This window comes from Dermacentor andersoni, chromosome 4 (genome assembly GCF_023375885.2).
Source record: "Dermacentor andersoni chromosome 4, qqDerAnde1_hic_scaffold, whole genome shotgun sequence".
Taxonomy (NCBI): Eukaryota; Metazoa; Arthropoda; class Arachnida; order Ixodida; family Ixodidae; genus Dermacentor; species Dermacentor andersoni.
Window position 1 is genome coordinate 158139662 of NC_092817.1, and position 12229 is coordinate 158151890.

The 12229-nt window shown below is 47.6% G+C and overlaps 1 protein-coding gene across 4 annotated transcripts in view; it reads right to left on the reverse strand.

The window, feature by feature from the left end:
• Positions 1-12229, reverse strand: part of LOC140217390 (uncharacterized) — a 77032-nt gene that overhangs the window by 41230 nt on the left and 23573 nt on the right. For 2 of the 4 annotated variants that reach the window (XM_072287963.1, XM_072287964.1), the window contains exon 2: positions 3637-3785. The exons of the other annotated variants lie outside the window; for them this stretch is intronic. In XM_072287963.1, coding sequence (XP_072144064.1) covers positions 3637-3785 — 149 coding nt within the window. The remainder of the gene's footprint in view (positions 1-3636; positions 3786-12229) is intronic. 4 annotated transcript variants of the gene reach the window in all.

Genomic DNA, 12229 nt, shown 5'->3' on the forward strand with positions numbered 1-12229 from the left:
GCGGATGTAAACAGAAGCGTATTGCATAAGGAATTATGGGAAAGCATTCGCCGCGGGATTACAACTGGCCAACCAACCAGCGGCGTGGCCGTATGGCAGCGGAAGCATGTTTACCGGAAGTAGGGAACTCATTTTGAAACGTGACACCACATGACGCTAGCTTGTCTGCCAGTGAGATGCGCATACGTGTGAACGGAGCTGCTTCAGCGGAATGCGATACCGCAAGATAATACGATACGCTTCTACCGTATTCATCTAAACGCGGCTTATGGTCGTCAGGGTAAATGAAGCACAATCCGAGAAGACGAACGCATTGCTGGTTTCCATAATTTCCTTGATGTACGCGATTGCCATGCCATTATTGACGTGCTTGAACTCCTGGCTGAAGTTGGTAAGCAACACCTTCGTTTTTCCTCCGTGGAGTCCAGTGACATTCCTTGCGACACAAATTTTACGGTCCAGTAGTAGACGTAGGTCACCCATTTGACGCCGTCTACGTCGGCAGGGTTTTTGGTGCCGACGAAAATAACAATGCTGGAGCGGTGCGGGATGCTGACATGAGTTTCGAGCACGCTCAAAGCATGGTGACTGCGAGAGCTTTTCGGCGGTATCGCTCGACCTTCTGACAGCGTTATCGATTTCGACTTCAGGTCAATGACTGCACCATGTTGGTTTGGAAAGTTCATGTCGAGAATGACGTCTCGTGAACACTGTTGTATGATAATGAAGGTGGCAGGGTAAGCCCGGTCATGAACGGTAATTGTTGCTGCGCAGATTCCAGTCGGTCTATATGTGGTGTCTTCCAGCGGTCCGAATTTGAGGGCCTTCCCACACAGTCTTAAATTTCTTCAACTCGGTGGCGATCTGTCCATTCATGACAGAGTAATCGGCCACTATGTGCTCTAAGGCGGTGATTGCGTGGCCGTCGAGAAGCACATCGAGGTGGGTGGTTCTTTGTCTTGATTTACAGTTAGGTGTTGGCGTCGGAGCACGGCTACTTCGCGTTGACATGTGGCTGGTACGTGGCGTCGTCAGGGCGTCTTTTGTCGGCGCATTCTTTTCTTCCAGACTTCATCAGGATGGCGGCGTGTCGTTGTTATGTTGTCGAGATAGCCTTTTCGGCGTCTTCGTCGGCGATGGAGGATCTTCGTTAATTCGACGAACAGAAACCGCACCTCCATCGGTTGCTGCCTTTAGTTTTCCGGATAAGGGCTGAGAGACCGGCCCCGGGCTGGGCCTGTGTATGGACGGCGCTGCGGTGACAGGTAGCGGCCTGGGGACGGCGAACGGGATGGTCGTCGAGGGCTCCACTGTGTGGTGGCGAAATAGTCGGCGATGGCACGTGGGCGTTCGCCTTGCTGTGGACGCGGTACATTTCTGGCGAAGCCTCGCAGTCCCATCTCACGGTAAGGGTATCGGCGGTAAATGTGCCCGGCTTCTCCACAGTGATACCAAAGCGGACGGTGGTCGGGGGCGCGTCAAACGTCAGTCTTCCTTGGAATGCTGTGTGGGGCGACGGGTCGGGATGCTGGCGGTGGGGTTGATGGTGGACGACGGAACAGTGTCATCACTGGGCGCTGCCGAGGGCGCCGAGGGGGAGCGAGGTGGCGGGCTACAACGGCGTATATCATCGCTTGCGGCTGATTCTGCGGCGATTCAGGGGCTACCCCGAGTTTTTGTTGGAGCTCCCCACGTACGACGTCGGCAAAAGAAACCACTTGAGGCTGTGATGAAGGGAACAGCTTCTGTAGCTCCTCCCGCACGGCCGCTCGGATAGTCTCGCGCAGGTCGTCAGTGGCTAGTGACTGAACTTTGTAGAGTTCGTGCGGCGGTTGAATTGCCGGTTCTGCATTTCCAATGTCTTCTCGACGCTGGTGGCCTCGCCAAGAGACTCGTCACCGGTCTTCGGTGGGTTTCCTACCATTACGGCGAAAAGTGCCTCCTTCACACTACGCTTGAGTAGGCGGACTTTCTTCTTCTCAGACATTTCCTCGTCGGCGTGGCGGAATAGACGGCTCATTTCCTCCGTGAAGATCGCGGTGGTCTCATTAGGCAGCTGCACTCGGGTTTCTTGTAGTGCTTGGGCTCGTTCTAGGCCTATGACGCTTGTGAAGGTCTGCAGAAAGCCGCTTCGGAACATGTGCGACTTCGTTACGGCGGCTTTTTGTTTCTCGAACCCCGTCCTGGTGGCGTCTTCCAATGCGAAAAAGACGTGTCGAAGTTGGTCGCTCCCGTTCCAGCTGTTAAATCCAGCGACCCTCTCATGCATCTCAAGCCAGGCTTCCGGATCCTAGAATGTAGAACCGCGGAACGTCGGAGGCTCCCTGGGCTGCTGCAGCACGATGGGGGACGCTTAAAGCAAAACGACAGCGGCGAACACCGTCAGGGATCGTCGAAAATCTGATCAGCGGGTCAAGCGCGTCGGCTTTTATACATCAGTCGTCGAATGTTCCAGAGTAATCGCTGGGACCCGCGTGTCTTCCACAAAGTTCTACACTATTCGCGTCGCGCATATACGCAATCATACTACACAAGGTTCGGTGACAGATATCGGATGAACCATCGATAACATTCCAGAAACTTCTTATACATGCAGGCGCGTCCTGCGCTTTGCGATAACATTTTTAGGTGGTGTTATGCTAGCCTTAAAACTAAAATACGCTTCATTAACGCGTATTGTTTTATTCTGATAGCAATTATGCGGACACTCTAGGTGCATTTCTACCACCGTTGTAGTCGTGATATTCTGTACCAAGTTCACGTGCGATAACACCCTGGTCGCGCACCGTATGCTGTAGGTGCGAGTGGTAGCATGCCAGGGCGAGTGGAGGACAGTGCTTCTAAATTGCCTGTGCGCGCGACACTTCTGGTCTTCGACAAGGGCAGGCCTGCGGAAAAATTCCGCAGGAACGTGGTGACAGAAATTAGAGGCACCCATGTAGCGTGGAATCATTAAGAGCGCGGGAATAGGAGAGAGTGTCATGATGGGAAAGAATTTCGAATGTTTACTAAATGTATAACAACTCTGCTAACGTGATTAGGAACAGCCCCGATAGGAGGTAGCTTAAATTCACTTGTAATCTCACTGACTTGGGAAATGTCGAGGTGGGCTAGCAGTAGCTACCTGCCCCTTCTATTTGTATAATGAAATGCATTTAAAGGCTGTATGGAACACATTTATTTAAGTACAGGCGGTAATCACTAAAACCATAGATCATCTAGACGGCGTACGATGCAACCCCAGTCATGCACCGATGCATGACTGGCGATGCAACGACGATGAGACTCGACTGGTCGCATGTAGGGACAATTGTCGCACGCTCTAACTTAAGAAACGCGGAAGAGTAGCGTGCTGTTTACTTCTCTGTTTATCATCAGTGTTCTTTGCAAACTCTGCATTTGGCTGTGCATGTGCATATTTTCGCTGAAATGTATCTCCTTGTTTGTCACTTCCACCCTTCCTCCTGCTTTGTCGACGCCGATTATCACCTTCACAGACTTGATCAGCTTGAAGGAGAAAGAACAAATTTTACCTACGGTCTTACCCTGTTGCATATATGACTACTTTGCGCATCCAACCTTAAATTTATTTTGGTGACTTCGTTTTTATTTGATATTGATTTTCTAAATACTTGCCATGTGCCGTTCACGCGCTTGTTATAGGTGAAGTTTAGTCCACCGCTGTGAAAGCTGGTTGCTTGAAAGTAGATACAATTAGCTCCACCTTCAGCTACGTGTTGGTAGTTCGTTCCGTATAGCCACAACGACTGATTGTCTTTGAATACCTGAAATTGTAGTTGCAACATCAGGCGCACGGAAAATGAAACCTTATAACTCAGAACACAATTGCTATTTGCGTACCATAAGTGGTCACACTTTTGAAGGCTTCAATGGAATCGTCTATGATACTGCGTACTGTATTAGTATTAAGCAACATGGAAGCTATGGATTTTCTATTATCGAATCTAAAGTCTGCTTTCTGACATACCGCGGTCGCTCAGTAGCAGCGCGTTTTTTCGCTGATCACGGGGCCACGCGTTCACTCCCTAGCCGTAGCAGCTGCAACTCTATAAGTACTGATACCCAAAAACACTCGCGTACATAGATTTGTTTGCGTTGCACCGCCTCTCCTGGTCGAAATCAATACAAAGATTCCCGCTACGGTGTCTCCCTGAGCATCTGAGTTACTTTCGGACGTTAGGTCAGGTGTAATGACTTGACTGTTTTTCGACCTTAAAGTACCTTCTGCCCATTTGGTAACTCTCCGGACTCACTTCTGGGACAGAAAGTGCTCTTAGCAGCTGTGCACAATTACCAGGTGTTTCCACGAAGACTTTCCTTCATTTTCTAATATCACTTGCAGCGCATAGCACACTCCTAGTTCTTGAGATTGCATACGCGAAAAGGTGGACATTGCTTGCCGAAGAAATATGAATGCATAATTGACTAAATGAAAAAATGACAAATTGAGTCTCGAACTAATTTTCTTACGTCACATATTACAGTTTACTAACTGAAGCTGGATAGACGGCATGTTAAAACAAATCTATGATTGACTGCATTTTCCGGAGATGCGCCATCAAACGCGGTAAAAAAATACACTGCCGTTCCACTTGCTTTTTAACGAAACGCTGTTTTATACATCGCTGCACAAAAATAATTGGACCTGTAATTTATTCGCGAAGTTATGTGATTATTATCTCAAAACTGTTGCCATCCTGACCCTTCGTTTGAAGTGCATCTGCCTTGCGAACTCTTCACTTACAATTTGTAGATTGGAAAAATGTTTGGGATGTTGTTCTTTTTAAGGTTTTGAACAGGTTTCAGAGGCAGAACTTCAACGTATCCGATGAAGGACAAAGCAGTTTATAACACTAGAAAACAGAACACATTTAATACTAATGAAAACTACGACAGAAATTTTCTAACAGACATCTATCAGCACACCATATCGGCAATCTTAACACACAGCTAAGAGAACACCACATCCGCACCGATCTTCACAGAAAACCGGAACACAAGGCAGTGCGGAAGATACACTTGGGAGCATGCAGTTTAGTCTAGTAAAGAGCAGTTCATCATTGCGTGACTTGCGGGGCGAAGCGATGAGGGAAGCGGTGACGAGCTCACCAATGCATTAGTCGTGTTGAGCAACGTATCGAATATGGCTGGTGTGCGCTAGTTCCGGCTGGCAGAGAGGAAGCAAGTGCCGCACCGGGAAGCTTGAGAATGAAAGCGGCACAAAACCGGGATGTACTGGCCAGGCAGTTCTTAACCTCGTTACATAAGCTCAGTACTGTAGCCCGACCACTCACGCTTTGCCAATGGGTGCACACGGCCACAAGACACGAGGTTGGTTTCCCTCACCTGGTGAAATCACGAAGCCCATGGGCCAGTTCACAGGTTCATCAACTAAGTCGGGTTAAAGCCTGGCGGCTCAGGTTCGGAACACGACTGCCCGTCTTCAGCTCACCGTCCGGAGGCCGACCATGTGGGCCAACCTTTATCTCCCTGCGTCGCTTTCTGGAACTGCGCACGCGTTCTACAACGCGCATCGCCGCTTCCTTCTCTCCTCGTGCCCATCCACGATTGGCTCGTTTGAAGTTCGTGTGTTCAATAAATGGTTTGGTCGGCGCTTGGTCTACTTTCGCGGTTGGCTTCTCTTTCATTTATTTATTTCTTCCGCCCTGGGATATCATGCTTGGCACTCATCGTCTCGTCGTATTCCGAAAAAGCTGCACTTGTGGTGGTTGTTGCCTTCATTTTCATCCGTGCCAGCCGTCTTGGTCATCCATGCCAGCCGTCTTGGTACCAGCCGTCTTAGCCGTCGGCAACTCTGCGCATGCGCAGAGTTGCCGGCGGCCTATGCGTCTGAAGCAACGTGGGCGATCTCATTTGCGCTTCCGATCGGGGAGGGGGTGTCGGCAAGGATGAGGTGCTGTGAGGTGGGAAGGACTGTACTCGTTAGCGGCGTCAGCTGCTGAAGTAAGACCACGGTACGAGTTTGCATGGCGTGGATCACTGCACCGCAATAGACGATGGCTAGCGGCTGCGAGGAAGGCTCGATGTGACGCTTCCCTGTGTGTTGTCACCACTGACACTAGTGGCACGACTTCCCAGTGACGAAGGGCCACTCACGTCGTTGGTGGAACGAAAGCGTAAGAAAAGCGTAGTGCCGCGAAAGACGAGCTGTGTGGCGATGATGGCTACAATATGGCGTCAGTAAAGCCCGTGCCGTCTCTATGGAAATGAAACGCTCCGTTAACGGAGGTCAGTTGGCAGCGGCTGCTGTGAATTGTACCCATGCGTCACCCATGGTCACCCATGCGTCACCCATGGTTAGAGAAGCAGACGCCGCACACATCACTCTGTATGAAACGTGCCGCGCGAGACAGATTCTTCCTGGTAGCCAACATATCGCCAAAGGAAAACACTTATGGAGTTGCGCTCAAATTTCGCATTAAGGAATATTATAATCGTAGGCAAATTTTTTCATAGTTTTGAGGATGGGAGGGCCCTTTTCTTAGCTTGCGCTTCGAGAACGTGATCTGAAGCGGAGAACCATTAGTCAATTTAAAAAAGACGCATTAGCCATCATCTTTAGAGTAAAAAAATTCACCCTTTAAATACACGGTCGCCGGTTCCCATGTGTCACGGATCACAAGCCCCTTCAGACAGTCTTGGGCGCGACAACCGGCATTCCAGTGATCGGGGCTACTGGCTTGCATCGTTGGGCCATGACGTTGTCAGCGTACTGCTGATTTGTGCTACCGTCTGCCGCTGCCGTATGTTGTAGATAAGGCAAGGCAACTGAGGAAGCAGTTTATTTTTTACTATTACCAGCGCTGGCTGTTTCAATCTACGATATTGCGAGCGCCACAAGCAAAGACCAAATGCTGTGTCAAGTGAAGGAATTCAAGACTGCCGGTGGCCTCCGTCTGTCACTGACGAAGAGATGAAACCTTTTTTTACAGGCGCAACCAACTAACAGTGCATCAAGAATGCGTCATGCCTGTCCCTGGAAAGCTGCTGGGCTTTCTTCCGGACAAAATTTATGACGGCCACCACGGCATCGTACGCAGCGAGGAAATTGCGCGTAGTCGTGTGTGATAGCCAGCCTAGATAGAGACCTGGAACGCCGCTTTAGTTGTTGCGTTTATTGTCAAGAGCAACGTAACGTGCCGGTGAGCGGAACCCTTCACCCTTGATCATGGCAAAAATCGCCTTTGCGACGGGTTCACATTGACTTTGCGGGGCCTTTTCAGCGGTCCATGTTTCTTGTGGCCAGAGGTTTAAGAAATGCGATCGACAGCTGCAGAAAGCAGGATTCGTTGTTTGACGGAGCTTTTTGCCCGTTTTGGGTTTCCAGAAACTATTGTTTCTGGTATTGGATGACAGTTGATTTTGTAGGACTTCAAACATTTCCTGCATGCTAGCGGCACGTCCTCACGGCTCCCGATCGCCCGAGCTACAATGGCCTCGCAGAAAGCTTCATTGAAAGCCTCAAGAACGCGCTCCGTAAAGGCAGCGCAGAAGAGACACGGCAGGTAAAGCCACATATCGCATATTATCGCACTTCGCCCATCAGTCAACGTTGGCATTGCTTTTGGGGCGACGTTGCCGCAGCCGGTAAGATGCCGTGAAACCTGCGGTGAGTGAAAGAGTAGCACACAAACAGCTCACCCAGGCACTAACTCGCATGTGTGGCGAACGTCGCTTAGTCGTGGTTGACAGAAAATTTAAACGTAATTATTTCAGAAACCCAAAGTGAGTTCCAGCTGTTATTGTTGCTCAAATGGGACCCGAATCTTTCCAAGTTCATGCAACCACTCCAAGGGCCACCTTCACCATTCGTTGACACCAGGATCAGCTTTAGCAAATTCATGCAGAGAACGCCTATCCTTTTCATGGAACCACTGGCGAACCTGATGCCAGCGAGTTTCAGGCTTTTCCCAGAACTGGCTGCACACAATTTCCTCTCAATTGACCACCGTCCACCACCGCTTGGGGTACACGTTCTAGCAACTCAAGCACATGGACCAAGACGCTACTCCACATGAGATTGGCACCGAACAGACCGATCCCACACCGGACTCTAATTGGGATGTGTGTAATTAAACAGGGAGGAAGTGTTGTGTCTGATAGTGCACCAGTGATAAAGGCAATATGCGTAGTGCGCATGCCGCAAATTGTTAAAGTCGAGCCCGGCTTGTTGGCGGCAATCCTTTTAGTGCGAGTCATAAGTTCATAAGCAGGGGTCAATGAACGTCGTCCTACGTGGAGCTTCGCTGCGCTTTCCTCACGGCTGATGGCAATTTATATATATATATATATATATATATATATATATATATATATATATATATATATATATATATATATATATATATATATATATACATATATATTGTGGCGTGAAAAAAATACAGACGGAAGAGGCTATTAACACGCTATTTACACTGAACTGGAGCCAGAGCACCAGGCCGACATTTTCTCGCGCCACGGGCACCGACCCACTTCGTCGTCGTTCTCGCGGCGGCTCGTCTCTCGGGTATCTACCGATAATATCGTAATAATATATATATATATATATATATATATATATATATATATATATATATGTATACATATGTAAACGAGAAGCAAAGGGGCCGTGAGGCCCAATTTTTATTAATCATATCGCAATTTGTAGCGCATCCCACGCCTACAGCGAAGACATGAGATCGTTCCCCACCTGCGACAACTTGCTTTTTCATCCACTTTCAACTCCATTATATTTATAATTTGTCTATTTGAAGTAGTTAGCACAAGTAGTTTCCCGGTGTAGTCCTTGGTGTCCTTGTTTCCTGGCTTCTTACGGTGTATATATATATATATATATATATATATATATATATATATATATATATATATATATTCACAGCACACGTGCCGCGATTGACGAGGCACGTAATCGCTAACGTTAAATTCCACACCAGAATTTCCATTCGACATTCGGTAATCATACACAGATCATTTGCGGCTTCCTTTCGGGGCAGACGTTGGCTTGCGGGCTGGTGCGTTTAGTGGAGGAACATGGCTAGGAGCAGGTACCTCTACTGCGCAATCGCGTGCAATATACAAACATAATTTCCCCAGAAGATGACGCTGAGCACGGGTAGCGCGAGGTTCTCGCGCTGACAAAACGACTTCGCTGCAGCTGAATACCGAATACTCCACATGTGGCCACGGTAGCTATATTGGCTTGTTGATTGATCATCTTGTAATTTGTTGTACCCCAGTAGAACAACACAGACATGGAAGGCACATGAGGCAACATACAACGCAGAAAAACTGCATGGGAAAAGCTATTTATGGGCGCCAGGTCCGTGTCTCTCCGCACTGAACTTCAGAAACCACCGTTGCGCACACCTATTCAAATTTAAGCTTGAAAGCCTTTTGAAATTACAAAACAAGCGTATTATTCGCTCCTAATAAAGACAGGTCAATATTATAGCGGACACGTCTTTATTTTTTCTCTTTTCATTTAAAGGATTAGCCGGCGTCTACTGCAATCCTGACAGCAAGCAGCCCTGGGCGTCACGCCAGTCATATTGTAGCAATTGCAATTGTGTGAAATAACCCTCCTAAAAATCGTGCGACTGCACCGACTTTTTTCTCTCCAATCGCAGCATGTGGCTAAATTCGACGCAGGGCGAACCACATATTTACTTTGCTGTCATATATCCCTACTACTCTTTTCGGTTTCCGAGTTCACCGATACGTGCCGGTAGTTGTCCATTCCTCTTAATAAATAAGTTCGCTAAAACTCGAAGAATTTGGGCGATAAAATTGCACGGAGGTTTTCAGTGAGCTCGCTACCCTACAGAAAGGGGTGAAATTCTGCTCGGTGAACTTGCGGAGCCGTGCTTGAAAGTACTCCAGTGTCACTATAGCAACGCAAGTCTATATGTGGTTGCGGTGTACATCTAGCTACAGGCTGTCAAAACTTATGTGTGTGGGTAACGTGGCTTGAAAGGGGGGATTTTCTCAATTGGGGAAATTCACAGGGCAAAATGCGACGAGAAAGCGTGGCGTCGGCATAATGTGTTGCCAAGCTAATCGCTCGTTTACACATATTATAGATTATATTTTTGTTTAAGATGGTTCAGACGTACACGATAAGCTCATCTAGAGTTTCCTGATTGGAAACGACCTTCAAGGTGCACTAGAAGCTGTTCAGGACCAGATTTTATTCATTCGCGCTGCTGCGAGGTTATTACACTTTTGAACAGCGGGAGCTTCGCCATTTTGATGCACCACAAATCTAGTACCCAAAAGAAATTTCGTCTTTCGTTATCTTATGGTATTGAATAAAAGAAAAATATATTAAAGATGTGCTCTTTTTAGCCGCATTTTCCCCCGCGTTAGCCTACTCGCTCCTACTCTCGTATACGCAAGCATAGCACTCACTCACTCTTTTATTTACGCCCACACCCAATTGCGAGCTTACTCGCTGTTCAATTCGATTGCACTCATGTTACCAGCGCCCACTAATGCCCACATTCTCGTATCTATAAATTTCCAGTCCCTCTTTTTGAGGTTTCCGGACATCACGGTTTGGTTCTCTAGAGTGCCATCGCATGGCGTATCAAACTTTCCAAGGTAATAGTTATAAAGTGAACAAAAAATATTTAAAAAATAAAATCTATCCGTGCGCCCTTAAATTCACCACAATGCTTGTCCCGCTAGTGTCATCAGTGTTCTTCACAGAGTAGCCGCTCGTCTGCTGGAAATGACTTATCCTAAAAGGATTTAGTTGCGATGGGGCCAACACAGCCATGATTGATGCCATATATTCGGAGACTTCCCAAAAGGCAGCCGCGTTTTTTTTAATCCTGCGGTGTGCACGGGCAAGGATAATTTTTCGAACACTCCGTAGCAATTTCCCTGCTGTTGGAATATATTCTTAGTGTAAGAACGTTGCACAAATGTACGAAAGATGCCGTCTGGGATGGCTATTGATATTGAGCTATCGGTTTCGTTAAGGTGTTCCAATAGTTTCCCTACCAATTTTGCGATCCGCCCTCCTGGGTTACTGTAGCAGCTGCGAATCGAGAAAAGATGGGGCTATGTAATAAGATGGACAGTTGAACAAGTTGGTTTTGCAACGTGAGGCAAGAGGCTGGACACTAGAATTGCGCCAACTATCTTTGTTTTGTCATCCGTTAGCACGCTGTGGCCGAAGCTGCTCACAGTACTACGTCACGTTTATAAACTGGCCACTGCGCGAAGTGCACCTATAGGTTTTTCATACGCAGTACATGGTGTTAGTGGTCAAAGTACTGCCCTGTCAGCATTATCCACGTGCGTGACGGAAGACCGCTAATTAGGATTATTGTGATGTTATACACGCGAGATTTGTCCGTTCTCCATGATGTCTACCATGTTGACGTGCCGCCTTTATACTATAGCCGCAATGCAGAGAAGCAGATATGAAACGCCAAAAAGCCTGCCCACTTAAAGGCCTCGCACACAACTCCTCACACTTACTTATATACAAGTTTTCCGACTGTCCAGGCCATCATTAAGGAATGTTGCCAGTTCGAGGAAGGTGACAGTCGGCACATGAGAAAGTTTGTTCGCATCCTCATGCACGAGAATTGGTACCAGCTGTCGAAGAATGGCATCTTAGAGTCCATTGTACTTAGTGTGATGGAGTCCGCATCCCAAATTTCAGACCCGACTCACCCTGTAACGCAGTCGCTCGACAATTATATGCGCTGTCGCTCGACAGCTTCCGGGCGCTGGCTTCGGCCACAGCACCTACTGCACCTCTGTACTGCACCTACTGCACCTCTGAAATTTGGCCACATTGTCTACGTTATAGTTTTTTGTCTCGAAGTTATCATTTATATTTAACCTACTGCTGTCTTGAGATATTCAGCGGTTTCACATTTCCCAAGGCACCTGCATTTTATTGCAGACGCATCCTATGGCGAGTTAATCCGTAACATCTGTCACATGAAATGTGTAATTCCTTGTACCTGCTTAAAAATGTGTAATTTACGAATTTAAGTTATTTGATTCTTCTAATAATGCAAATGCACATAATTAGTAGCTTTATAAACGATACGTAACAATAAAAAAATGATCAGAGAGAATACCCATGACCAGATTTATGTACACCCATAGGGATACACAAAGCTCCAAGAAAATGCTTGCGGAAGCCTATTGTAGGGGTGGGTCA